Raw genomic sequence first — 23300 nt, 5'->3', positions numbered from 1 at the left:
AATATCTCCCATGTAAGATGAAACAAGTGTTATGTTTTTACTTAACAAATCATCAAACAACTTAGTATTCCAATATTACACTATCTTGGTGATGTTTTGCACATTATGTAACATTTATATATTTTATGGTAAATGTTAATATAGAGGTTGAGCCATACATTAGTTCTTTATTAAAATAATGAATTATGTGGAGGCCTATTAAAGCCTGTTAAACTTCTTCTTGTTCCACCCAGGAAAAACAAAAAAGAAAAAAACATCCACGGACTACAAGCTGCACAGTCTGAGGTAAACCTGGCGGCACAAACTACTGTTTATAAGTTGTTTTTTTCCCCTTATCTTTTCTCAGAAGAGTAAAATTAGTTTTGGTTGCACTTTGTAAAGAGATGGAACACTATGTGTGCAATTCCGTGTAGCAATCAAAAGACATCAACAGTGTCCATATTTTTACTGGACCGGATGATGTATAGGTGTCTTAATAAGTCCAAAGTCTGATACGGGCGTGTGCTTTCCCCTGGAGTTATCTATAAGGCTAGACTTATCAGACGAGCGAGCAGTCCCTCTCATTCTGTGCGTTTACATCTCCTGCAGGACCATGAAGCTGATCATCCTCGATGACTACGACCAGGCAAGCGAGTGGGCTGCAAAGTACATCAGGAACAGGATCTTATTGTTCAAACCAAGCCCCAACAAATACTTCACCTTGGGGCTCCCAACAGGTGAGAGGAAGAAGCGCCGTGAGGATTTATGTTGTCACAATGTAAACTTGACTGATCCCACTCTGCAAGGACATTGTTTTCCATTTGCTCTGCACATTTAGAGTGCGGTTACTTATGGTTTTACCGCTTATGTTGCGACGTCCTCACATGACTTTAAGGAGAAGGATGTCAAATATATCGACTAACTCAAAACAGGCAACTTTCAAGAAAACGTCAGTGCACTTGGCTTGAATCTTTGTTCCCTTTCAGGAAGCACCCCTTTAGGTTGTTACAAGAAACTGATTGAATACTACAAGAATGGAGAACTCTCTTTCCAATATGTGAAGACTTTCAACATGGATGAATATGTAGGTAAGTCGTCAGCTGTTTCTCTTTCACTCTATCCTGACACTGATACGTTTGTGGTCTTGCACAAGAAATGGTCATAAACTCTTTCACAGGACTCCCCAGAGATCACCCTGAGAGCTATCACTCCTTCATGTGGAATAAATTCTTCAAGCATATCGACATAAGATCAGAAAACACCCACATCCTCGATGGCAACGCCGCCGACCTTCAGGCTGAGTGCAAAGCCTTTGAGGAGAAGATAACGGCTGCTGGTGGGATTGAGCTGTTTGTTGGAGGTCAGAGCTCAGTGCTGTTCTGATTCTGAGTGTTTACACAGTCCGGCTTGAAAGCGACTCATTTCATCTGGTTCTCCTCCAGGTATTGGGTCTGATGGCCACATTGCCTTCAACGAGCCTGGTTCCAGTCTGTTCTCCAGGACCAGGGTCAAGACCCTGGCCCATGAAACCATCGTGGCTAACGCCCGGTTCTTTGATGGAGATCTGTCAAAGGTTCCCACCATGGCACTGACTGTGGGAGTGGGCACCATCATGGATGCAAAGGAGGTCAGGAGCCCAGTTCAACCATGTGACAATGTTTGTGTTTGCTTCTGATGTCTTACGTCTCTGTTTGATCTCGAACATGCGGCGTGTAAGAAATGATTATTATCTCTCCAATGCATCAAAACTACACATCCCTATTTCTCTGTCACACAGGCAGAGGTTAAAAAAAAAAAGTACTGGAAAATCATTCTCACGTGGATTCAAATGTATTCACTTAAGTAAAGGAACAAAGTACAGTAGTCTTGGAACACATCACTAAACATGTTTGACACTTCTTTATTACATGTGATTGTATTCTTATCAGCTCTTTGATTCACTTTGGATTTTCAAAAAAAATCTTTCTGCAAAGATTATCCCTGGTTTAAGCCCAGTCCGAATCCAGACCTCGGGGTCTTTCTATATGGGATTTGCATGTTCTCCCTGTGCGAATCTTTTTCTGGGCACTGCAGTTCCTCCCACAGTCCAAAACCATGTCTGTGTGTTTGAGATGCACAGCAACAAAGATGCATATTAATTCAAATTGCAGGAGTAGTCTTAGCAGGTTAGGATCCTAAATGTAGTGGAATATGCTACATAGTGAACCTATACCTACGTATGAGTACGAATATCTACTTAACAACAATACTCATTAAGTTATGTACCTGAAATGACTCATTGCTGACAGTGCAGGGGTCGTTTGTGATGTGTTACTTTCAACCTTGCACACAGGTCAGTTCATTTTCAGTTTCTTTTCAGGTCATGATCCTCAGCACTGGAGCACACAAGGCCTTCACCTTGTACAAGGCCATAGAAGAGGGTGTGAATCACATGTGGACGGTGTCTGCCTTCCAGCAACACCCGCTGGCTGTTTTTGTATGCGACGAAGACGCCACTCTGGAACTGCGGGTTAAAACTGTGAAGTATTTCAAAGGTGAGGCTGATTCAGAGAGCAGTTTAATCACCTGACATGGCATGAGGTGTATGTCTCTGTCATCAAAATGTGCAATACAGATCGACAATATCGACAAAAAGAAAAGCAAGATAAGTGTGAGTCACAGAAAACGTCTCGTTCTCTCTGCAGGGATGATGCACTTCCACAACAAGCTGGTAGAATCTCTTCCTCCCGAGCCCAAGCTGAACTGAAGAGGTTTCTTCTGCTGTTGTGATTGCTTGTGGTATTCTGCTAAAAAATAAAAATCACACTCCAATGAGTCCTTCACCTGGTGGAGAACAGGCAGTGCTCGGGGTCGACGACATCTAATCTTCAGAATGATAATTAGGTGCTGATGTAGTGCAGTTTGCCAGGTATTCAAGTGATTGTATGTCCAACTTTCATTTTCATTTGTTCTTTGTAATAAAGTGACTGTAATTTCCATACTTTCATTATGTGTTTTATGGGTACGTATGGGTCTGTACCTTGAACTTTCAGATATTTGAATGGAAAATGTTTATTCACACCACAGACGGACATAGCTTTAGGATAATACTTATTCTATTTTATTCTATTCTATTAGCAGCGTAACACTCACAGATTGATTCTGAGATATCTTTTTGCTCACACATAATTGGAGTCATTCGCCACTCTACAAACACAAATAGTTAAATACCTAAATAAAACTGATATAATCAAAATCCCTATTAAAGTTTAATGCTCTAAATGAACGTCAGCATATAGAATATTTTGAATATATCTCTCTATCTGGACGAAACCACAGATATATCAGTTAACAAGCTCCTCTGCATATGTGTGAATTACCGATCACAGAAACACAAGAAGTTTGTCAGTACTTGGGGCTTGTTGATCTCCTCAGCTCTGATGCTCAAGGCATATCAGATGCCATCGTTTCTTTCCTGACTGATGGTGGCCTGGACATCAAACATATGGTGGAAATGGCTACAGACAGTGTTATGGTCGGAAAGAAATCACTCCGTTTTCACCCTGCTCAGACAGAAGCAGCCTCGTTTGCAGCTTATTCGCTGCGTTTGTCACTCACTGGAGATGGTGGCTAATAAAGCTATGCAACTTCTTCCAAACAATCTGGAATATATGATAAGAGAAATCTACATAGAAGGAATTTTAGAGCAGGAAGATGCCCTCAAGCTGCTCTTCAGTTTGGTTTCAGGTGCCGATCACTGCTACCCAGCCAGGCTTTTGAATGAAATGTACAGTGACAAAACAAACAGTCTGTACATGCACTTCCTCCGGCCCGTGTTCTAGGAAATCAAAACTGTGAACAAATATTTCCAGCTGGAAACGGGAGACACGCTGGGTGTTTTTAGGGATCTTGACAGGGGAGAGTTGTGAAGCCCAGCGTACTCCGCATGAACAACGACAGTCATCTCCGGGATCTTGACCTAAAACCACCCAGCCTCTACCTCTCACACCAGGACGCGGACCTGGGCTCCTCATTCCAACAGCAGCTGGAAGCCAGCACATTACCGCGGGAGCTGAAGAATGGAATTTCTAAAAGAAGTGCTGGTGCAGTATCAAAGGCGTCTTCCTGCCTCAATGGAAATGCTCCGCAAACTGGAGCTTTTTTTTTTTGTCCGAAGCAGGTGATGTCAACTATAAATAGGCCAGGAGTGAAAGACCTGCCCGCTGAGTCTTTGTCTTGTTCGGTGGACACCTTGGAAACATTGCATCAGCTGGCTTCTCAAGTGATCAGGCCATCGACGCCTTTTGGCTGGAAGTTCAGGCATTTCAAGCGTTTCAAGGATTGAGCACTGGGTGTCATCAGATTGCTCACTCTGCCCATTTCAAATGCCCATGTTAAGAGAGCGTTTTCCCATGTGACCCTGCTGAAGGATGACACCATTACGGCTCCTTTCCAGCCTCATGGGTGGATGTGCGCTCTGGCCTGAGACAGAAACGGACAGACGTCTGCCACTTTAAAACAGTTGTTGGGGGGGTTTGATTCTTCCATATATTCGCCAGCTGACCTGGCTTCCAGTGACTGTAAAGAGTTCAAGTTCTCAACATTGTTGAAGTTAATGGGAAAACGCTGATTCTGCGTAAAGGTAAGATGATATTTATGTCACATTAGCTCTGGGACTGATTTTGGTAACTGCTGCCCACTTATTCTATGGCATTTGCTCATTGAATTAAAAAAAAACTCAATCAGCTGCTGTGCGGCAGATCGTTGTGCGTCTTTCAGCACCACAGGTGTGGAAAGCGGCGAGGAGAAAAGAAAGAGAGAAGGGAGAGAGGGAGGCAGAGAGGGACGGAGGGATGGAGATGCGCTCTGTATGTGCGTAATGTAGTTCTGTTTTAAATCGTTTTGCATGTAGTTGTTACGTCTCTTGTTTTTCTGTCCCTCTTACGGGCATTTGGCCCCGTTATCTTCCGAAGTTAGTTATTTATTAAAAGGTTGGAATTATTAGCGGTGGTGAGCGCATTGGGGTCTTTGATATTTTATTGTAATTAATTATTTCCGCTCCGCTCCCAGGCTGGGCTTCTAGCTCCCCGGGGCTCGCTCTCTCCCTCATTCTTTCCTTCGTGCCGTTTCCTGGGAGGCGCTGCGTTCCGTGCGCGCTCTCGAAGTCTGCAGGCGCAGCTCAAGGACCGAACTTCCCGGTCGCCGGCTGGCTGGCCGAGGTCTGAGTTGTTTGGGGTGGCTGTATCCGCCGTGCTGTTTTCGTTTTTTATTTTCCCTTTGGGTCTAGTCTGGGTTCGTGTTTTTTGCCCTTATCCCGGTGTCGGTACTGGTTCGGCGGTCCTGGACAGGGTTGGTCCATTGCCGCACCTGTTTGTTTTGTTTGGCCGGGCAGTGACGCCCATCTTTCAGTTAAACTTTTCCCTGGTCCCTGTTTTTTTTTTTTTTGGACAGGTGGACGAGGTACTCGTCAAAAGAAATCAAACAGAAAATACTTAATGTGTAAAAACTTATGCCATTGTCTCCCGTGTCCTAAAATATGTCCCCTCCCTCTTCGGAGTCGTAACAGTAGTCCTGATACAGGTCATTTGTGATGTAAATAACGAAATATATGAGGCCTTCACAGCTTAAAAGTGCACATTTTTACGTGCAGTTGGCATTATTACTAATCAGGTCCTGGCAATAGGATGCCAGAGGTTCATTTTGCAATTTGTGTAGCCTATAGTTGATTTACTGCACTCTTGTTGGTTGCAATTTTCAAAAACCTATTTATCTATCATGTATATGTGGCTATTTATTGCAGATATGAAGCTCTGGGTGTGTTTTCTTTTGGACGTGTTATGATTTTGCGGGTTTGCACGGGTGTCTGGCAACTTCGTGGTTTGGACTGGTTTTTATTGGAATGGGCGGCTTCTAAAATGCGATTGGGCTGGAAACTGTCGATATGATCTGGCAACACTGATCCACACTCTCTACTGGAAAAAATGGCGACCAGTTTACTGCGGCTGCCGCTGCGGCTTTCCTCCGGGAACACGGGGATACTGACCCGTAACGCCGCCTCGAAGACAACCAACATATCCAGGAGTACTCAGAGCAGGACTGCGGTGTCCACGGCGTCTGGAGCCATCCTCCCGAAACCGGATAAAGTGAGTTTATTTCCACTTCAGTTATGGAGAGAAATATGAGTTGCAGCGTGGGCGGGACTTAGCTTTTAACTGACAGCAGTCTTGACCAATTGGAATGCAAGAAACCACGTCGGTTCGACCGTTTAGCCAATGAGCGTGTGTTTACACATCTGTAAGGGCACTTCGAGGAAGTAATTGGCCCTAATTTTACGGATTCTTATCCAAGGTGACGGCAAATCGATATAAAGAGTACAATTGGAGGTTTTCTTCTAAATATCTTTAATGTAATAAGTAATTATCCAAAAAGTATACATCTCATTGGTGGTTGTTGTAATCACAGAAGACGCAAACCGACCCCAAGACGGCGAGGAATGGGAGGGATCATTTATGACCTTTCCTGGTTCACACTGCAGGATTTTAAAATTGTCGGCAGATTTCCCAAAGTTATGAGACCACACACATGGCGATAAATAATCACGTGTTTAACAGTTTTGGTCGTACAGTGTGTGGTGTGCAGCCACTCGGCAACATCAACACGCCCCACACGAACCGATTTCACTCGAGAACATCCTCACATCAGACGGGACATCTCGCAAAAACCTCTCGAGATCAAACGTGATTCCAGACGTCAACAAACATGGCGGACGAAGAGGATGCATTGGCGATCGTTTGTGGTGTGTTTTTATCAGAACAAACACCTTTTAAAAAGAAGAGGCGTTGGTCAAAGGAGTGGAGACAACGGGGGCATGGTTGTCGGTCCTGCCCGGCGTTTCCTCGCCTCCACGTCACCTCGCTTTCTGATTGGCTACACGTCACAGTCAACAGGTTCGTGCTCGTTTCCCCCTCGGGGGACACCACACCACCGATGAGAACTCGGGCCAAAACAATCCAACATGCTGAATATCCCCGATTTGAGATAGGAGCGGTCCGGACATCCTTCCGAGCAGACGGAGAGCAGTCTTAGCACGCCACACACGGCAGTGATATCTGATAAGATTATCTTATGATGATCTGAGCGTCCTTAAGATTGTCGGAAGGGGAGAAATCGGCCTAATTATCCTGCCGTGTGAACCGGGCAGGATAACCCCTAATACTTCATATTTTTGCTAAATGGGCGGGGAAACTAGGATATTGGCAAGTATTGGTTGTTTCATTTTATAGCATTAGCTCATCAGTGTTTGGACTTTTTAGGAAAATATCTATTCCCAGGTAGTGTAACTGATCATAACGTATTCTAGTTTTTTTTAATGTCGAAAACTGGTCAAACATTTTCACTGGACTAAAAGAAAAAGAGCGGAGGATCATATTCGGTCTATTTCTAAAAATATATAATCTTGCATTGCTGGACAGTAGATGCGTAGGCAATCTTCAGAGGTTGTCCAAAGCCATTTCTTTTAAGCTGCATTTTGTTAATATATATTTTTGTAGTTAAGGACTTCAAACCAGTGCTGAGCTACATCATCATATTTCAAAACAGGATCAAACTGAACATGATAAATAAATATAATATTTTTTCTTGTAAAAAGAAACGACTGACTTTAAATCTTGAAGCATAAAAAATGTAGTTCAACAGCAACACATTGTTAAACTTTTTCTCCATCCATCCATCTTCTTTCCCGCTTCATCTGTATGGGGTCGCAGTGGAAGACAAAGAGCAAGGAACCCAGCTCAGACATCTCTGTCCCCCGCAAATTCCTCCAGTTCTTCTGGGGGCCCCCAAACCGCTCCCAGACCAAACCAGAGATATAATCTCTCCAGCAAGTTTGGTGGCGACCAGGGGGCATCCTAATCTGATGAACCGCCTAAAATGCTTCCCCTCACTGTGGAGTAACAGCAGCTCAACTTTGAGTTCTTCACTCTGTCATGAAGAGTGACACTCGCCACCCTGCGGAGAAAACGAATTTCAGCCGCTTGTATCTGCAGTTTCATTCTTTCATTCATGACCCAAAGTTGAAGATCATAGGTGAAGGTGGAAATGTAAACTGACTGATAAACGGCGAGCTTTGCTTTACAGCTTAATTTTTACTTTAACTGTATTTTATTAAAAAGATTTAATTCCTCACAATAAATGCAAACTTGTGTCTACATTTAATCTTTTATTTCCTTAAAAATTTGTTCAAGCGAAAGCCACAGGGCAGCTTTAAATTCAGATGATTTAACTTAAATTTGTTTCCGATCATCGTTACTGCCACCAGGACCAAAATGGAGAAACAATTTTGTGGATTATATTTGGAGTGAAATTGTACAGAAACATAAAAATGTCTTCATAAAACTACCTGTTTAAAGTGACGACACAAACAGCTTGTCTAAACTACACTGGTCCGTCTGTGATGCCAGTTGAGAATCAATTCTAGGTTTTGCTTTATGTGCTTATGTGCTTTGCTTTATGTGCCCAAGGCCTGCCTTGTCTAGGTTAATTCAACTCATCAACTGATGGAGGCGTTTGTGCTGATGTGGCAATTGATCCCTGTGGTCTTTCAAATTTATTTCCTGGAGATCATGTTGTCAGTTCATCTTTTTTCTTCTCTTCAAATCACTTTAATTTGATGCTTTATATAATGGCACACATTTGATTTTCAAACCTGTAAAGGTGCAATATAAAACTTGAGCAAACGATTTGTGTTTTCCACTTAAATATTTTGACAATGAATATCAGTCAGGATTCAAAACATGTTTTGCACATAAAAGCTGTGTCAGAGCTTCCAGGCACAACCGCTCCCTTTTAGAGGACATGTATTCACTGGTGATTGCATTACTTTGTTGAGCTCTGGTGAAACATTTTCCCATCACAGTGAATGTAGACCATAATACCTCAGAGGGGCGAGGACCTTCATTTAACCCCAAGTGTTTCTTTGATGTCACGTGATTTTGCAGACGCCGTTTGGTCTTATCCGCATGACTGTAGTGGTGGTGCCTTTCCTTTATGTGGGAACTCTTATCAGCAAGAACTTTGCTGCCCTCCTGGAGGAGCATGACATCTTTGTTCCTGAAGATGACGACGACGACGACTGAGCTGAAGTAAGAAAACAAGACGGCGAGGTCAGAGTTTGCATTAGCCGTGCCCTGTTCAAAGTTTACTGCTGCTTTAACTTTATCCTGCCTATAGGGTGTGTCGGCTGCATGTTAAAGGCAACACTTTAGAGCATTCTCGCAACCACACCATGAGGAAACTGATTACTTTTTTTCTGTCATCCTTAGGGTGCTTTGCATTGTTGACTGAAAGCCATCACGCCAGCACAGGGAAGACGGGAACGATGGAGAACTTTGACTTCCAAATACATCACTCTACCTCCATCAATCTCCTTCCTCTCTGCTCTGATATTTATCTTGTTTTTATGAAAATGATTTATCAGAAATCTTCTATCATGTGAGGCCTGTCAAAACTGCAAGTTATGCCTTCACTCTTGTTTGCATGTTTACGTTAACTCTGTAAAGAAATAATAAACATATCAAGCGTAAAGCATTTGCTGTGTTTTATTCTTAACAATGAGTAGTTTGTTATTCTGACACCTTTGGGACACATCCAGCCATAATAACCCCTAATGATTGTGGTAACGGTGCCGTATGTGGCTTGGCTTGAAGGATTTGCATCATCTCAGGTCGGTCTGGATCCCTCCTGGAGTGCAGCGTTGGCCAGTCGCAGGTGTTCATTGAGCGAGCCCATCTCCAACTGGCCCCGGCCCCTCGTGTTACTCAGCTCTACATAGGCCTCCTTATAGCGCTCGTATGCTGCTTCTTTCTCCTAAAGCAAAGACAAACATGGTGGGATAATCAAAGTCCAGCTGAGATGTGTTAAATGGCTCAGTTCGGAGTACTGTATATGTTTGATCATTTGATTGATGCACTGGTAGCATCATGAGTCACACCTTGGTGAGAGATTGCACCTCATTTTGCAGACATCTGATCTCTTTCTTCAGATACTGCACCTCGTTTTCTTTTGCCCTTAGCATCGTCTGAAAAGAGTAAAACATGACCAAATGTGAATTTAAACTAGTCATTGCATTTTCACAGTGAGTTATTGACTGAAAATGTAGTTGGAAACATGTTTTAAAACACATTCTCCTTCTTGTCTACATGGAGATATAGCTGAATCTTAACTTGGAAATAAAGACAAAAGTGGACTGTTAAAAATATTTAAACTCAAAATTCTTCCATTCATCAATCCATTTTTATTCTATTTTCCTCAACAGTCATGGCTGAACAGATCAGTGCTCCATCACAGGGCAAACACATAGAGACCACCAGTCACACACACACACACCTATAGGTATTTACAGTCACCAGTTAACTTAATTGTCATGTTTTTGCACTGTGCCATTAAACCAGTGTGCTCTAAGAGAATCCACACATGCGCACCTAGAGCTCGTGTGAGAGAAATTTAAACTAGGGATACAATTGCTCTGACGCGATCCACTAACACCATCTCCAGCGTGTAACGTCACCCTTGTACCTCAACAAAATGTTTTAGTGGACAATAAAAGGGAAAAAATTAAACACTCAAACTACTGACAGAAAAAAAGTATTTTCAGCTAGACAATAATGAAAAGTCATCTGTCATAAAATTATAAACACCTATGAGTTTACTGCAGACAGATATTTTGTTACTACAAATAATGTAAGATTTGAATGACTCAAAGAAGAGCAGCAGTACATTTGATCAGCTAATCAGTTAATTGGCATTTTCAGGTCTAAGTTAGGAGTTTTGTCTTTCACTCAACTGATTTAAGCATATGGGATGTTTATCCCCCAAGAGACCCTGAACTGGATGAAGTGTAAAGCTCATCATGTGTACAGCTCAGAGAAATATGCGCTTTAACTCCGCCAGTAGGTGGCAGTGTAAGCCCCATCAGGGTGAATCTAGCCAGGGGCAAACATAAATGAGACTATCAGAACACTAAAAATTTAGCTGTGGCACAGTGACTGCCGGGAGCCATTACAGGGGGATATGGGACAAAACATTAGCAAATGTTTGGATCTATTTGTTTGGGCAAAATGGGATCAGAATCCCACAGTAGATATGTCAAATGCTGCCTTTCAGCTCTGTGTGATGACAGTAATGTCAAAATGTGTCCTTCAAGCCTCAGTTGTTTCAGAGGAGTAAATAATGCTGAGCTGGGAAGCGGTGACTGGTTATACTTTTCCTTGCAGTACCTCCACTTCTGATGCAGCGCGCTCCGAGTTGCCAATGGACATCACATCCGACCTCTGACCTGTGATGAAATAACGCATACGACTGATCTCTTCTGCCAGTTTGGCCTTGAGCTCCTGAAAAACACATTTTCACTTCTGATTATGTTATGACATGCAGTTGTAGTGACCGCTGCACATACAACACATTCAGGATGCCCATGGAGAAAAAATAAATATGATCGGCATGTAACCCAATATGCTGTGAGTTATTGTGGTGATGTGTTTTAGCTGCTTCTCTTCCGGAGTCCCCACAGCAGATGATGTGATCCGCTTGTTTGATTTAGCGCATGTTTCATGCCGGATTCCCATTTTGAGCTGTGGGGGGAGGGTTAAGGGCCTTTCTCAGGGGGCCTCACCAGTTATCCATCATGCGTGGGAATGAAACCAAGGAACTTAAAGTGATGAAAAGTATTTTGCTTTAACGTGAGTATTTTAAATTGAATCCGTCTTAACAAACCTGGTTTTCTCTTCGAAGCTGCTCCAGCTCTCTGTCCTTGCGGGTGAGCTCGGCGTCTCGGCTCCTGCTGCTCTGCTCGGTCCGGCTCAGCTCCAGGCACTTCTGGGAGTAACGATCTGACAGCACATCTAACTCGCCGTGTAAGACGTCCGCCTGGGGCCTGACACGCACAAACACACGAGATCTGCTGTAAAAGTTTAATGCAGCATCATGCGAGAGGCCACAGTCGAGAGGAGGACATCCTGAGCCTGCAGCCACAGCTTGTGGGAAGGAGTCTCGGTTATCGGAGCGATAACACAGGGGTAAAAAATAAACTTACATGTGTCCTCTGTATGATGAATCCACGTGCGCTGCTGCACTAGCTAACCTCCTGGTCTTCTCCACTTCTCTCTCAAGCTCCTCTCTGTGAGCTGCTCTCAGGCCCTCCATTGCTTAGACAAACAGTTGATTGATGGGTTAACTGCACGAACACAGCATCAGTGAACTATACAGTTAAATAGGACGTAGGTAAGATCATGGGCAGCAAGTCAAAAAGGCACGGGCAGGCCGTTTATTTGTCAACTGTCACTTCTGTAGAAATTAAAAGTAAGAAAAGCATTTTATTTCAAAAGTATTTATCTTGATATTTACTGTGTCGCATCTGAAGCTTCACTGTTTGACACTATAGTCTCTCCCTGTCCTGACATTCACTTTTCAAAAGTCAAGATGCACAAAGAAAAATGAATAAGCACAAAATAAAAATGACACACTGTAAGCTCTGCATGGGGAGGCAAAGACACATAAATATTTTAATGACACCACAACAATTTCTTTAGTAAGCAAATGTAGGTACATTGGTGAAAATTCATTTAAATGAAATGAAATTGGCTAAAAAAAAAAAAAAACTAATCAAAAAGTTTGAATCACAGTTGAAATTGTGAACATACTCACTTGCATTGCATACTTGAAAATAATTCTTCTGAAAGTACAACTATCCAGAAACACTACGTACTAGGAGTAATGTAAGTGCTTTAGATTTATGACTTCTTAAACTTTAATTGAGAGTATGTAGCAAAAAATAAAGAGAAATAAATCCTTATAATTGTTGTTCTGTGGTCCAAAATCTGAATTGTAAGCATGCTCACATGTTGTTGTGTCATGTGACCCTACAGAGAGGATGATCCAATTAGAAGGCAACCCTTTTGTCAAACCGAATCTCCCTCATGGCCTATACCTTTGGCAGCAGCCTGACTCTCCTGCAGCAGCATCCTGTCCTTCTCCTCCTGCAGCTCCTTCAGCTCCTTGGCATGCTTCTCCTGCAGCTCCTGCAGTGCTTTAATGTGAGCGACTTCCATAGCTTCCAGTTTGGCCCTGCAGGGGGCTCCCGGTCCACATGGGCTTTCCTCATCTATCCCCATGGCTGCACGCTCCCTTTTAATGCTCTCCACCTGCTTGCGAAGAGAGACAGCCTGAAAGAGATGCACAAAATATCAATGTGCTGATATTTACTTCCTCTGATCAGATACTGGAATATTTACTCATAACTTTTGAAACCTTATGAGTTGTCTGACCGGATTCTTTTCTTACCTCCCTCTGAAGAGCTTCTGCAGTATTACTTTGAATAGTTTGGGCAGCGTCTGTAAGCGGAAGGGTCTCCTTTGAGCCTGATATATCAGCTTGTGAGGTGGTGGCAGACTGCGCCGCCTCTTCAGGGATTGAGTTATAAGTCTGGGGACTGACAAGAGGCTCTGATACCTGTTGGGTGCTTGACTGCTGAGCCTGTGCCCCAATGAGTGTCTGTGCACTCATGTCCCTGAAAGACAGCGTTTCAAATTCGGTCCACTTCCGGCTGACCTCGGAGTCCATGGTTTCAATAACAGGGACAGGCACACTCCCCCTTTTCAGCTCCATGGAGTCCCACCTGCTGCCCATCTCACTGAAGGGGACGCCCTCCTCAAACCACTTGTTCCTCTCCTCCAGCCGCTTGGCTTGATCGCGGTCCCAGCCCTCCCCTTCCTCTCTCTGACTGGCTGGAGACGTGTCTGCACTTACGTCTCCGTCTACCGAGTGGCGGTCGGCCCGATGGGAGTCTGCAGCTGTGGCGTTGGCGGCGGTGGAAGTGGCAGGTTCATAGCCAGAGTCCTCGCAGGTGAAGCGAGCAGTGGGTTGGCATGACGACGCAGGCCGGGAGAGGGGGTTCTCTTTCTTGCTGCCGGTGTCCGATTGGCTGGGAGCAGAATGAGGGAAACACAGGAGGATAGGGTTACCCGGTGATGAGTGAAGGGGATCACTGCTTGGTGGACCACCCAATCACATCGTCTGCATTTCTTCACAAATATTCAGGTCTGCTCAACAGAGTTTTAGAATAGTATTTTAGTATTTTGTGCTGGGGCAACATTATAAACAGCTATCATTAGTCAAGTAAAAATTAGATCACTAATTGTCAATATTAATTTGAACGCTGACAGACTTTCTACATAATACACACACTGTGATTGATGATTGCTGCACAGAAGCTTTCACACTTCCAAGAGACTTCATCTACCCCATTTGTAAACTTAGGTTACTTCAATCATTTTTATTAATTCTGTACCTAATAATTTTCAAAATGATTATTTCTCTCATTGACTGTCAGGTCTATCGGTCTGGATTTGCCACATAATAAAAAGAAAACTTGCAATGAGCCAACACGCATTTAACTTTTCTCCGCGTATTAATGAAGAAATATTAATTCATGTGTTCACGGGATTTTTTCAAACATCACATATCATTGGAAGAAGGAAACTGTTAGGCTGCGTTATGCATGTCTACATATTTCTTGTTCCATAATTCAATGTGTGGTCATGACATAAACATTAGACTAAACGTAGTACAATCCACAATTCCATTGATACTAACATTATCATCACCCACATATTCATTTGCAGAAAATAGTTTAATTTGAAGCAGAAAGCGAAAGTAGCACCTCCTTTGACTGTTCTTCCTCTTGTTTTTTTTTGTTTTTTTAAATGTCTAGCTAAATCCTGTGTCCACTCAGTCCACTGAGTGTAACTCACTGTGTGTTGTGTTGAATTGCTTGCTTCAGTAACTTCACCCAGTTCCGACGAATTCTAGACGTCATCGCAGAGAAAGTGAACACTGCTCTTTTTGTCTAGATGAGATCAAAAGTAAGACGCACGCACGCACCCGCACACACACACACACACACACACACACACACACACACACACACACACACACACACACACACACACACACACACACACACACACACACACACACACACACACACACACACACACACAGAGTTAAACAGGAAGCAGCCGAATGCAGGGACAGGGGTCAGGGGTCTCGCTGACCGTCCATCCGTCATCAACACAATGAGCGGAACAGAAGTGCAGTAAATACTTGTAGTTGGAGTCCATAGTTCTTCTCTACGTCACAGTCTGACACATTCACACAGGAGGTCAACTCAATCTTTCCATCCAGATCGTCAGACTGCAGCGCAACAAGAAAAGCTTAAATTCAGTCAACTCAATTAAAGCGGCAACTCAGACTAATTATTGTGCCGCATAATTTGCTGATAAGTACTGAAATGTCAAAATGGCAACAGAACTCTGAATTATTTCCTGTGTGTGCAAATGGGGGACTACTCAATAAAAATGAGGTCATACCTCCTCAGCCTCCGAGTCTCTGTAGTACCTCAGTGAAGTGTCACCGAGAACAAACCAGTGTTTCTTCCACTGCAACACAAAAGACATCAGCAACATTGAATAGAATAATCAACGGCAAGTTAAAATCTCCAGCGTGTCGACTGCTGGAAAAGATGAGTCATGCTCATGGTTCATGTACCGCCAGTCACGTTGTGTGAGATTGTGGTTTCAACAGGAATTAAGTCAGACAATGACAGCGAGACTTCTTTTTAAATATGGTTAGAAAAGATTCTTAAAAACACACATTTACCTTTCCACTCTCATCCAGTCTGGACATCCAACCCTTCAAGCAGCAACATCTGTAAATTAAAGAGTGAAGAGTTTGAAACCTTCCTACTGTGGTTAGTGTCTCACACTTGACGATGAAACTGGAGGAAACGGAAGCTGTTGGCTGCAGACAAACTGTTTTTATGAGATAATTTCAACGCATGCATAGAGAGGTAGAGGTTTCAAAAATGGGAAATGCTGCAGAATGGCAACATAAAACATGAAGCTACAGAAAAAGAGGAACCAGTAAAACTGCAATAGAAAGACTTCAAAAGTAGGCAGGTGGTTGTGGAGCACGTTAACTCCAAATAATAAAAACTCACCATACATGATGTTAATTCCCATGTTTATTGTGTGGGTAAGGAAAGGAAAGAGACAAAATGCACAATGTGATTTAAAACAGGAAGTCAGAAATGTGTGATCACACATTGCTCTAGATGTTGGATGGAAATGTGTGACTATTGTATGAAACTATTACAAGCGTGTGTGAAAGCAGGAAGAGAACAACATGAACTTTGTTTCCTTGGGTTGACTCTGCAGTTTTAAGCATGACAAACCACACACACGCACAGCAGGATCCAACAGTCCTAGGAGGGGTGACCAACCATGATGAATTAAATGAACATGCTGCCCTAAAAGACACGGCGCTGGGTCGTAAATTTATCGTGCAAGGTGCTTCTGCGAAAAGGCTGAGATAAGCAACAGAAGCTACTTTCATATGATTGTGTGAGTGACCCATTTTCCTCCCAACACTCATGGGATTTGTACGGATGCAGGGAGTCATGAGTGTGTCGTCACCTGCGTCTGTGGGTGTTCAACCGGAACTCTCTCCTTCACCCTTGAAGATGTGTGCTTCCCACTCTGATTATCTGAGGACTTTGATAGAACAGACAGACAGGCTCTTGGGTGGTAGTTGCAACAGTTATATTTGTGGCGCATATTTTTACAGATCTTCGTCTTACCTGTGTGTAAAGAGACGCTGCTGAATGTCTTCGAGACGACCATCCATTCTCAGAGTCCTTGCATTTCTCCCTCCTGTCTCTTCCTCTTTCTCTGCCTCTGCCCCTCTCATCAGACTCAAACCGCGAACTGTGAATGTCTTGATACCTTATCAGAACAGAATGGACACATTTTTCTTCTTGACATACTCAACATGTTTTTTTCCTGACTGAAAACCCACTTCAGTTTGCTTAACTTTCAATGGCATGTTTAACTTTTTTGTCCATTGCTTTGACAAAGTGACTGCAAATTGATTTGAAAGACTTTGTGCTTATGAATCTTCCTCCTCGCTAAGGGATGATGTTAGGGATACGCACACTAGAGGTTATAGTGATTCCACTATGACTTGATACCGTCCAGAATATGTTACCACCAACCTGGGTGTCCTTACTCTCTGGTCCCTACACGGGCTGGGACTCTGGTTCCTCCACCTCTGGCCTGAAACCTCTTCCTCTGACTCCAGCTGGATCTTTGGAATATCAGCCAACAATATGTAATCCTCCATGGTCATCCCCATCTTAGATTCAAAATGATATGACACATGAGGTGGAAAGATCAATATGACACCAATGACAGGAGAGATCTATTTGAAGCTTGGTCACAGATTAACCTGAGTTCAAACACTTTTATTGGAGCAAAAATAACTGTCACGAGGACATAATAAAAGTAAACTGAAATATAAAAGTGACAGTTTGAAAAAGTCACAGTTCGGGCTGGACTGAATTGAGCTGTTTTCAGGTTTTTGCTGGTTCATTAAGAAAGGAATGCCTCAAGATGGAAAATTATTAATAATGAATAAACATTATAAGTACAGTAATTTCCAGACTATAAGCCGCTACTTTTTTTTTTCTTTTTTTTTCTTTTGCCCTTGTCCTGTTCGGCAGCTTGGGCCAACAATATGATGTGATTGAGAGCCTTCGGAGTCAGAACAGATTTTGGTCTTGCAACAGGGAGAGACCTGGAGTCTCCGCCTGTTGCCGCTACTTTTTTCACACACTTTGAACCCTGCTGCTTATAAAATGACACGGCTAATTTAAGGATTTTTACGGGTCAACGGGCTTCATGCTGCCAGAGTCTAATTCTAACCCTAACCCTAGCCCATGTAGATACGTACTGTTTTGAGTGCCTCTGCTTCTCCAAAACTTGCCCTAAAAGTAATATTTCTGCTCTTCGTGACCTCTTTTTGTGCTGCTTTCAGTGATCAAGAACTCCAGTAGCTGACAGATGTGAGTGATGCGTTCAGGTGCATCACGTAAAGCCGCCCTGCTGGACTCCGTGGCTGAGAAATCTTCCTCCTCAGAATCACAATCAGCAAATACCAGATAAAATACTTTATCTCCGCTGCTTATAGCCAGGTGCACTCAATAGTCTGGAAAACACTGAATTAGGTCATGTCTGAATGGGCACATTTGAAGAGAATGTAATTAATAGTTCAGGTACTTGATGCTGAAGAAAAGCATGAAACCAAGTCGTGTACGAAATGTAAAATCAGAATTCATAACATGATCAGATTTTATGTTTCATATAGCCGAGGTAAAGTAAATTATCATGGCATCTGTTGGTGGGTCATATTAGATAGCAAGTGAACATTTTCTCCTTTAAGTCTTTTGTGTTATAAGCAGAAGAAAAAAATCAAACAGAGATTTGACAGAGCTTGACTTGTATCAAACTGGATCAGAGCATCTCCAAATCTACCGTTTTTGTTGGGTTTTAAAAGTAAAGTAAAGCCTGTTGAGTAAAGGCTGGCTTGTATAATTCAGGCGGACAAGCTAATATTACTACTCGGGACAACGAAAGAACAACCTTCACAATATCATCCAGGCTATTTGGTTGGTGTACGAGTACAACTGCAGTTCACTTTTCTCTATATTTATAACGCACACTTTGTACTTGTCAGGTTTAACAGATTCTGCAGTACTTGCTCTTCTCTCCTCTGCTGTCCTAATTCAACCTGTAACGTATTATAATCTTCAAGCAAAGTGCCCTGCATGGTTTAGATTCCTCACAGAACCAACACAACACATTAAAATGAATATCTCACCTGCAAAGCTTCAGGATTACCCCATTTTAAAACAACAACAATGATAATAATAATCAGGTCTATTGATGACAGGAAGACACCTAAAAAAAATGCTGGAGTTTAGATTTCCAGGACCAGGATTTAGCAATTATGAACTATGGTTTGTGCAAGATTCTTTCAAACACTGTCATTAACTGATGAGATGACAAGGATTTATTTCTAAAACCACTCACTAAGGTCAGATTACATTTTCAATAAACATGACTGTCAAAAGAACATTTGATGGGAAAACAACTAATGGACCAACGTGACAAAAGCAACAGCCATTGGATTAGGGCTATTTGCTGAAAATCAGATATACCTGATATCTGTACGTACCTCTTCAATTTCGGCTGCACTTTTCTTTGGCTCGGGGATGAGCAGGGTGTCCATGCCTCGCCTCATGTTGCTGTTGCTTCTGTCACCGCTGACTTTATTGTTCACTTTGTCGGTTTCTGCCATTGGAACTTGTGACGGTGATCCACCAAGGGGCTGAAAGTCAACACCCCGCTTCGGTGAGGAGGATCCATGTGAGGGTGGGAGGCTGAGTAAAGAGTGAGAAGAGCCTTGCCAGGAACCTTGAGAAGGACTCAGTCTGCTCTCTCTGGAGTGGAGCTCCCTTTGCGGCGTGAGGCTTTGAGTACCGTAGCCATTCCTGGACGGGGACACTTCTCTGCTGTTGCGAGTTCGAGTGTTGGCCAAGCTGTTTACAGCTGTTCTGGTCCGTGGCGAGCCATGAGATCCCTCATAGGAGTTTTGCTGAATGGCTGACGAGCCACGACGGGAGATAGACTCAAGGTTTCTGTAGAGTCGCTCAGAGTCCAGACTGTGTTTGTTTGACACTTGCGAAGGACTCCTCGACTCTCGGCGGTATCCCTTCGGAGCATTGAGTTCACCGTTTTGTAAAAGCAATGAGTCTGGGCGCCTGTGAGAAGGGGTAGCTCGAGAGGGTGAGGCAATGCGAGAGGAATTGGAGCCTCTCCTGTGTGATGGACTGGACCTGCCTGATGTGTGGCGAGAGGCACCATGTAAGAGAAGCTGAGAGGAGCTGTGAGACACTGAATGCGACTGATTTCTAGAGAGAGAACTCCCTCTTCGAAGTCCCATGGACGTTTCATTCAGTTTGTAGCGGTCTGGGCTCACAGAGCTCTGGCGCGTCGGAGAATTTCTCTGAGAGTCGGCTTCTCGTCGGAAATTGGAGTGGTACGTATATCTCTGTGGAGATTCACTTCTCCAAGAGTCTTGCATGTATGTTTCTGCACTTCTTCTTTCAGAGGGCAGTCCAAGGTTGATATTCCTGTAGGGGACACAGGCTTTGGGCTCAGGAATGTAGTTGCTTGGAAGAGGATGCCCCCTCTCGTAGTATCGATACTGTCGCTTGTTGACCTCCTCCATTGGACGGTCACCATTGCCTCTTCTATCCGGAGAGAAATAGCCACTCTCTTCTTCCCTGTTTCCTCTGGACCCTGCAAATCATACACGGCTGTTATACCTCTAACATGTACTGATACATGAGCAAAAACACAAGGACGCTTTCACACTGAGAATGCAGGTTATTTGTGAATGAAGATAGGATCAGCAGGTGTTCTGAAGGGAGTAATAATATGTGAACTCTTTGCAGTGCTCTAGGTCTTTACACAAACATGTAAGGTAATCAGATTGTTATTAAAATATTTTGTATTGTCAAACTCGATGTGCTAAAGCTAATCCTACACAAGACTGTAATAGTTGAGCATTTATTCAAACACAGTGCTCAAAAGATTGACTGAAAGAAACAAACTCCTCTTGGTCACAAGTCATAATGGTTACTCCATGAATCTCAATCCATAGTACCATACCTTCTCAAAATACCACTTAAGCTTTCGGGCTGTGTGCTCTAATTGTTGGTCTAATTATGGGAGTACAGCGAAATGAATCACTTACGTTTGTGAGAAATAACTCTAACTTTGAATGACTGAATACTTGAAGTTTCTAATCTGACTTAAAAAAATAAAAAAGACTCCCCGTTTCATACAAATACACATTTTTTGAACAAACCTCTTTGGAAATCTCTTTTTGCAATGCATTGCTTACAGCAGGTTTCCTGCGATCACCCAGTTTTATGCAAGAGATAAGTAGCTTTGCCTAAGCTAATCGCCTGGCCTAAATGTTTCTACGGTGGTTTGCATGAAATCATTACCATAGCATTTCCTGCAGAACTGTGATTATTTAATGACATTATATATTATTTTTGTTAGAGGTAATTTGGGAAAGTCACATCTCAGAGATTCTGGCTCTGCTGTAATTTTCCATGTTTTAGCTAATTCATGGTCTGTGTAGAATAAACATTATGATTCCCTCTACCTTAGAGTTGAATAATGATTAGATCACTTTTCATGACCAACATTTGCACACAAAAAAAGAAGAAAAAAAAGTGCTTTTTAAAGGGTTGCTGTAGTCCTGTATACCTGTCAGACCTGATGTGTGGCGAGACCTGTCTCTGCCCCTGCGTTCATCCATCCAGGAGTTTTCAGTACCACGTGGAGGAGACGGGTCCAGCCGTGTCATTTCTCCCTGGGCCACACAGTGCCTCTCCAGGCTGAGGGAGTTTCCTCTTTCTGAACAGTCCTCTGGATTCGGAGAGCTAACGGGGAAGGCACACAATCAGCGGCATTGCACAAAGATTGCTCTCTCTATACATATATTCTTTAAATATGCGGATAACTACATTTTGTATACTCAACAGTACAGGTATATAAAATTATGTTTTGACAATGTTTGCATGACATCATTTTCCCCAACAGGCTGTAATTACCATTTGAGGTTTTAATATATATTGTCTTGCTTGTTTCATCACTGTTATATTGTTTTTCAAGAGCCACTGCAGTTTGTTTCAGCACAAATACATGATTACTTTATTACTGTGATTCATAATGAAATTAACATTTTCATTAGCGTAAGCTCAAACACAAACTACAAATAGATATACGAAACAGAAATTTAAACTTAAATAAATGTACACAAATAATGAAAAGGTTGTGTCTAAAGACGTCATGAGGGATGTCATTTATAGTGATATATAATTAAGTTAATGCATGTGTTTGAGTGCCTCATTCCAATATAGGCTAGTTCTCAGTAAAAAAGTGGTTTCTGAAATCAGGCTACAGGATACAGTCACCTGGATTGTATGTCAGCGTCACAGATATTAAGTTCCCACTCAGGACTCAGGCTGTGCACCAGACTCCACTCGTAAGTCCAAACGCCGCTGACGTCATCGCTGCTGACACTTGTAGTCACCTCAGAAAGGGCACTGTTATCATCATCTGCATCCTGGTTTGCAGAAGAAACAAAGAACTCTATTTTTAGGCATGTTTAAAATGGAAAATGACAAAAATGACAAGAATCAGAATCATCAGATTTTAGTTTACAGTCCAGTTCAGTTAGAATTGTTATTTAAATGACACATTTAAATTCAAATAGTCTATTCTGGCTTTAAAAGAGCATGCTAAAGATGTTATCATGATTTGTATTGATATACCTGCAGGGTAACCTACAACACATTATGTCTTTGGTGATAGTGCAACACAGCAGCTATGCAATGGCTGGTGCCTTTTATTTTCTGAATGAAAAAATACAAACAGCTAAGTCCTACCCCTTAGATGTCCAACTAACATCCCAACCCTAAACATAGAGACATATTTCACTTACTGTGACTGCTCAGTGTCCTTCAGACAAATCTGCCCCCTAGGCTATGCAGCTCTGCTCCTTCTGTCCTTCCTTCTCCATTCGCCGTGGCTAAGTCAATACATGTGAACTGCACAGGACGTAACTCAAGCTAGTCTCCGGTCATGCTCATCATTATTTCATTGCTCTAGTGCTTTTGCATTACCAGAACCGCCCACTCAGTGTCTTTCTCATCTTTATCTTGATTGCTCTCTCAGTTCTAGCTCTCATTACCATTCAGACATTAAGTGTTTTGCTCATTTTTGTTAATCATCTCTCGACATCGTTTAGGTATAAATCCTCTAAAGTATCATCTTTTGTGTTCAGATAAGACTGACTTGAGTCTCCATTAGTGGTATAACACGTTTCTCAGTCATACACTGCTGTATCGCTCAACTTGAGAGTGTCAGTGCCGTATGAGCTGATGTGTTTGCATGTGTCAAATGGGCATATCACATAACCACCCATTCCCCAGGGATTGTAAAGAGCTTTCATTAATTAATTATAAAGAATCAAATGCCAACTTGTTCTCCCACCTCTGCACTAGTTTTCACTTTGACATCGTCATCTCAGGACAGAGCTGCTAGGAGAGTTTCATCGCACATGTTATTCTAAAGCTTTTACTGTTAACTTCATGATGTTTTGTGTAACTACTTAGAATGATGCACGAGACTATCACATAAATGTGATTGTTGCTTATGGCAGACATCTAGGCCATTACCACAAGCCTACCTGGGACTTCTTGAACTTTCTCATTTTAGAAAACAGGCTTTGTTTACACTTACCTGAGGAAATAAATAAAAATTCAACAAGACAGAAGAGCTTTTTTTCTATGTTCCTTAAAGAACATGTGT

At 42.6% G+C, this 23300-nt stretch overlaps 3 protein-coding genes across 4 annotated transcripts in view; 2 read left to right on the top strand and 1 right to left on the bottom strand.

Moving 5' to 3' along the window:
* Nucleotides 1-185: 185 nt before the first annotated feature.
* On the top strand, nucleotides 186-2955 carry LOC308110098 (glucosamine-6-phosphate deaminase 1-like). The gene is made up of 7 exons (XM_080464178.1): nucleotides 186-285; nucleotides 589-716; nucleotides 966-1067; nucleotides 1157-1339; nucleotides 1422-1606; nucleotides 2339-2513; nucleotides 2664-2955. Exons 2-7 carry the CDS (start codon nucleotides 593-595, stop codon nucleotides 2723-2725), a joined length of 831 nt encoding a protein of 276 aa, XP_080320304.1. The 5' UTR covers nucleotides 186-285; nucleotides 589-592; the 3' UTR covers nucleotides 2726-2955.
* Nucleotides 2956-5875: 2920 nt separating this feature from the next.
* Nucleotides 5876-9543, top strand: smdt1b (single-pass membrane protein with aspartate-rich tail 1b). Of its 2 annotated transcripts, none has more exons than XM_080463956.1 (3): nucleotides 5876-6101; nucleotides 8955-9098; nucleotides 9279-9543. In XM_080463956.1, exons 1-2 carry the CDS (start codon nucleotides 5940-5942, stop codon nucleotides 9090-9092), a joined length of 300 nt encoding a protein of 99 aa, XP_080320082.1. In that variant the 5' UTR covers nucleotides 5876-5939; the 3' UTR covers nucleotides 9093-9098; nucleotides 9279-9543. The 2 variants fall into 2 exon arrangements, with proteins under 2 accessions (XP_080320082.1, XP_080320083.1); XM_080463957.1 differs by having other exon boundaries at nucleotides 5927-6101; nucleotides 8955-9119.
* Nucleotides 9531-23300, bottom strand: part of LOC308109820 (uncharacterized protein) — a gene marked incomplete at its 5' end in the record, with an annotated part of 14095 nt that continues 325 nt past the window's right edge. The window contains 17 exons of the mRNA XM_080463626.1: nucleotides 9531-9822; nucleotides 9947-10033; nucleotides 11232-11345; nucleotides 11728-11887; nucleotides 12047-12158; nucleotides 12941-13175; nucleotides 13294-13933; nucleotides 14763-14857; nucleotides 15115-15204; nucleotides 15381-15449; nucleotides 15670-15702; nucleotides 16485-16562; nucleotides 16649-16793; nucleotides 17063-17202; nucleotides 19084-20210; nucleotides 21192-21367; nucleotides 21941-22053. Of these exons, the coding sequence (XP_080319752.1) occupies nucleotides 9676-9822; nucleotides 9947-10033; nucleotides 11232-11345; nucleotides 11728-11887; nucleotides 12047-12158; nucleotides 12941-13175; nucleotides 13294-13933; nucleotides 14763-14857; nucleotides 15115-15204; nucleotides 15381-15449; nucleotides 15670-15702; nucleotides 16485-16562; nucleotides 16649-16793; nucleotides 17063-17202; nucleotides 19084-20210; nucleotides 21192-21367; nucleotides 21941-22053 (3561 nt within the window). The 3' untranslated portion in view covers nucleotides 9531-9675. The remainder of the gene's footprint in view (nucleotides 9823-9946; nucleotides 10034-11231; nucleotides 11346-11727; nucleotides 11888-12046; nucleotides 12159-12940; nucleotides 13176-13293; nucleotides 13934-14762; nucleotides 14858-15114; nucleotides 15205-15380; nucleotides 15450-15669; nucleotides 15703-16484; nucleotides 16563-16648; nucleotides 16794-17062; nucleotides 17203-19083; nucleotides 20211-21191; nucleotides 21368-21940; nucleotides 22054-23300) is intronic.

Source organism: Lipophrys pholis (genome assembly GCF_963383615.2).
Source record: "Lipophrys pholis genome assembly, chromosome: 5".
Classification (NCBI taxonomy): Eukaryota; Metazoa; Chordata; class Actinopteri; order Blenniiformes; family Blenniidae; genus Lipophrys; species Lipophrys pholis.
Note: the sequence above shows the minus strand (reverse complement) of the source record. Positions and strands in the feature narration are given on the sequence as shown.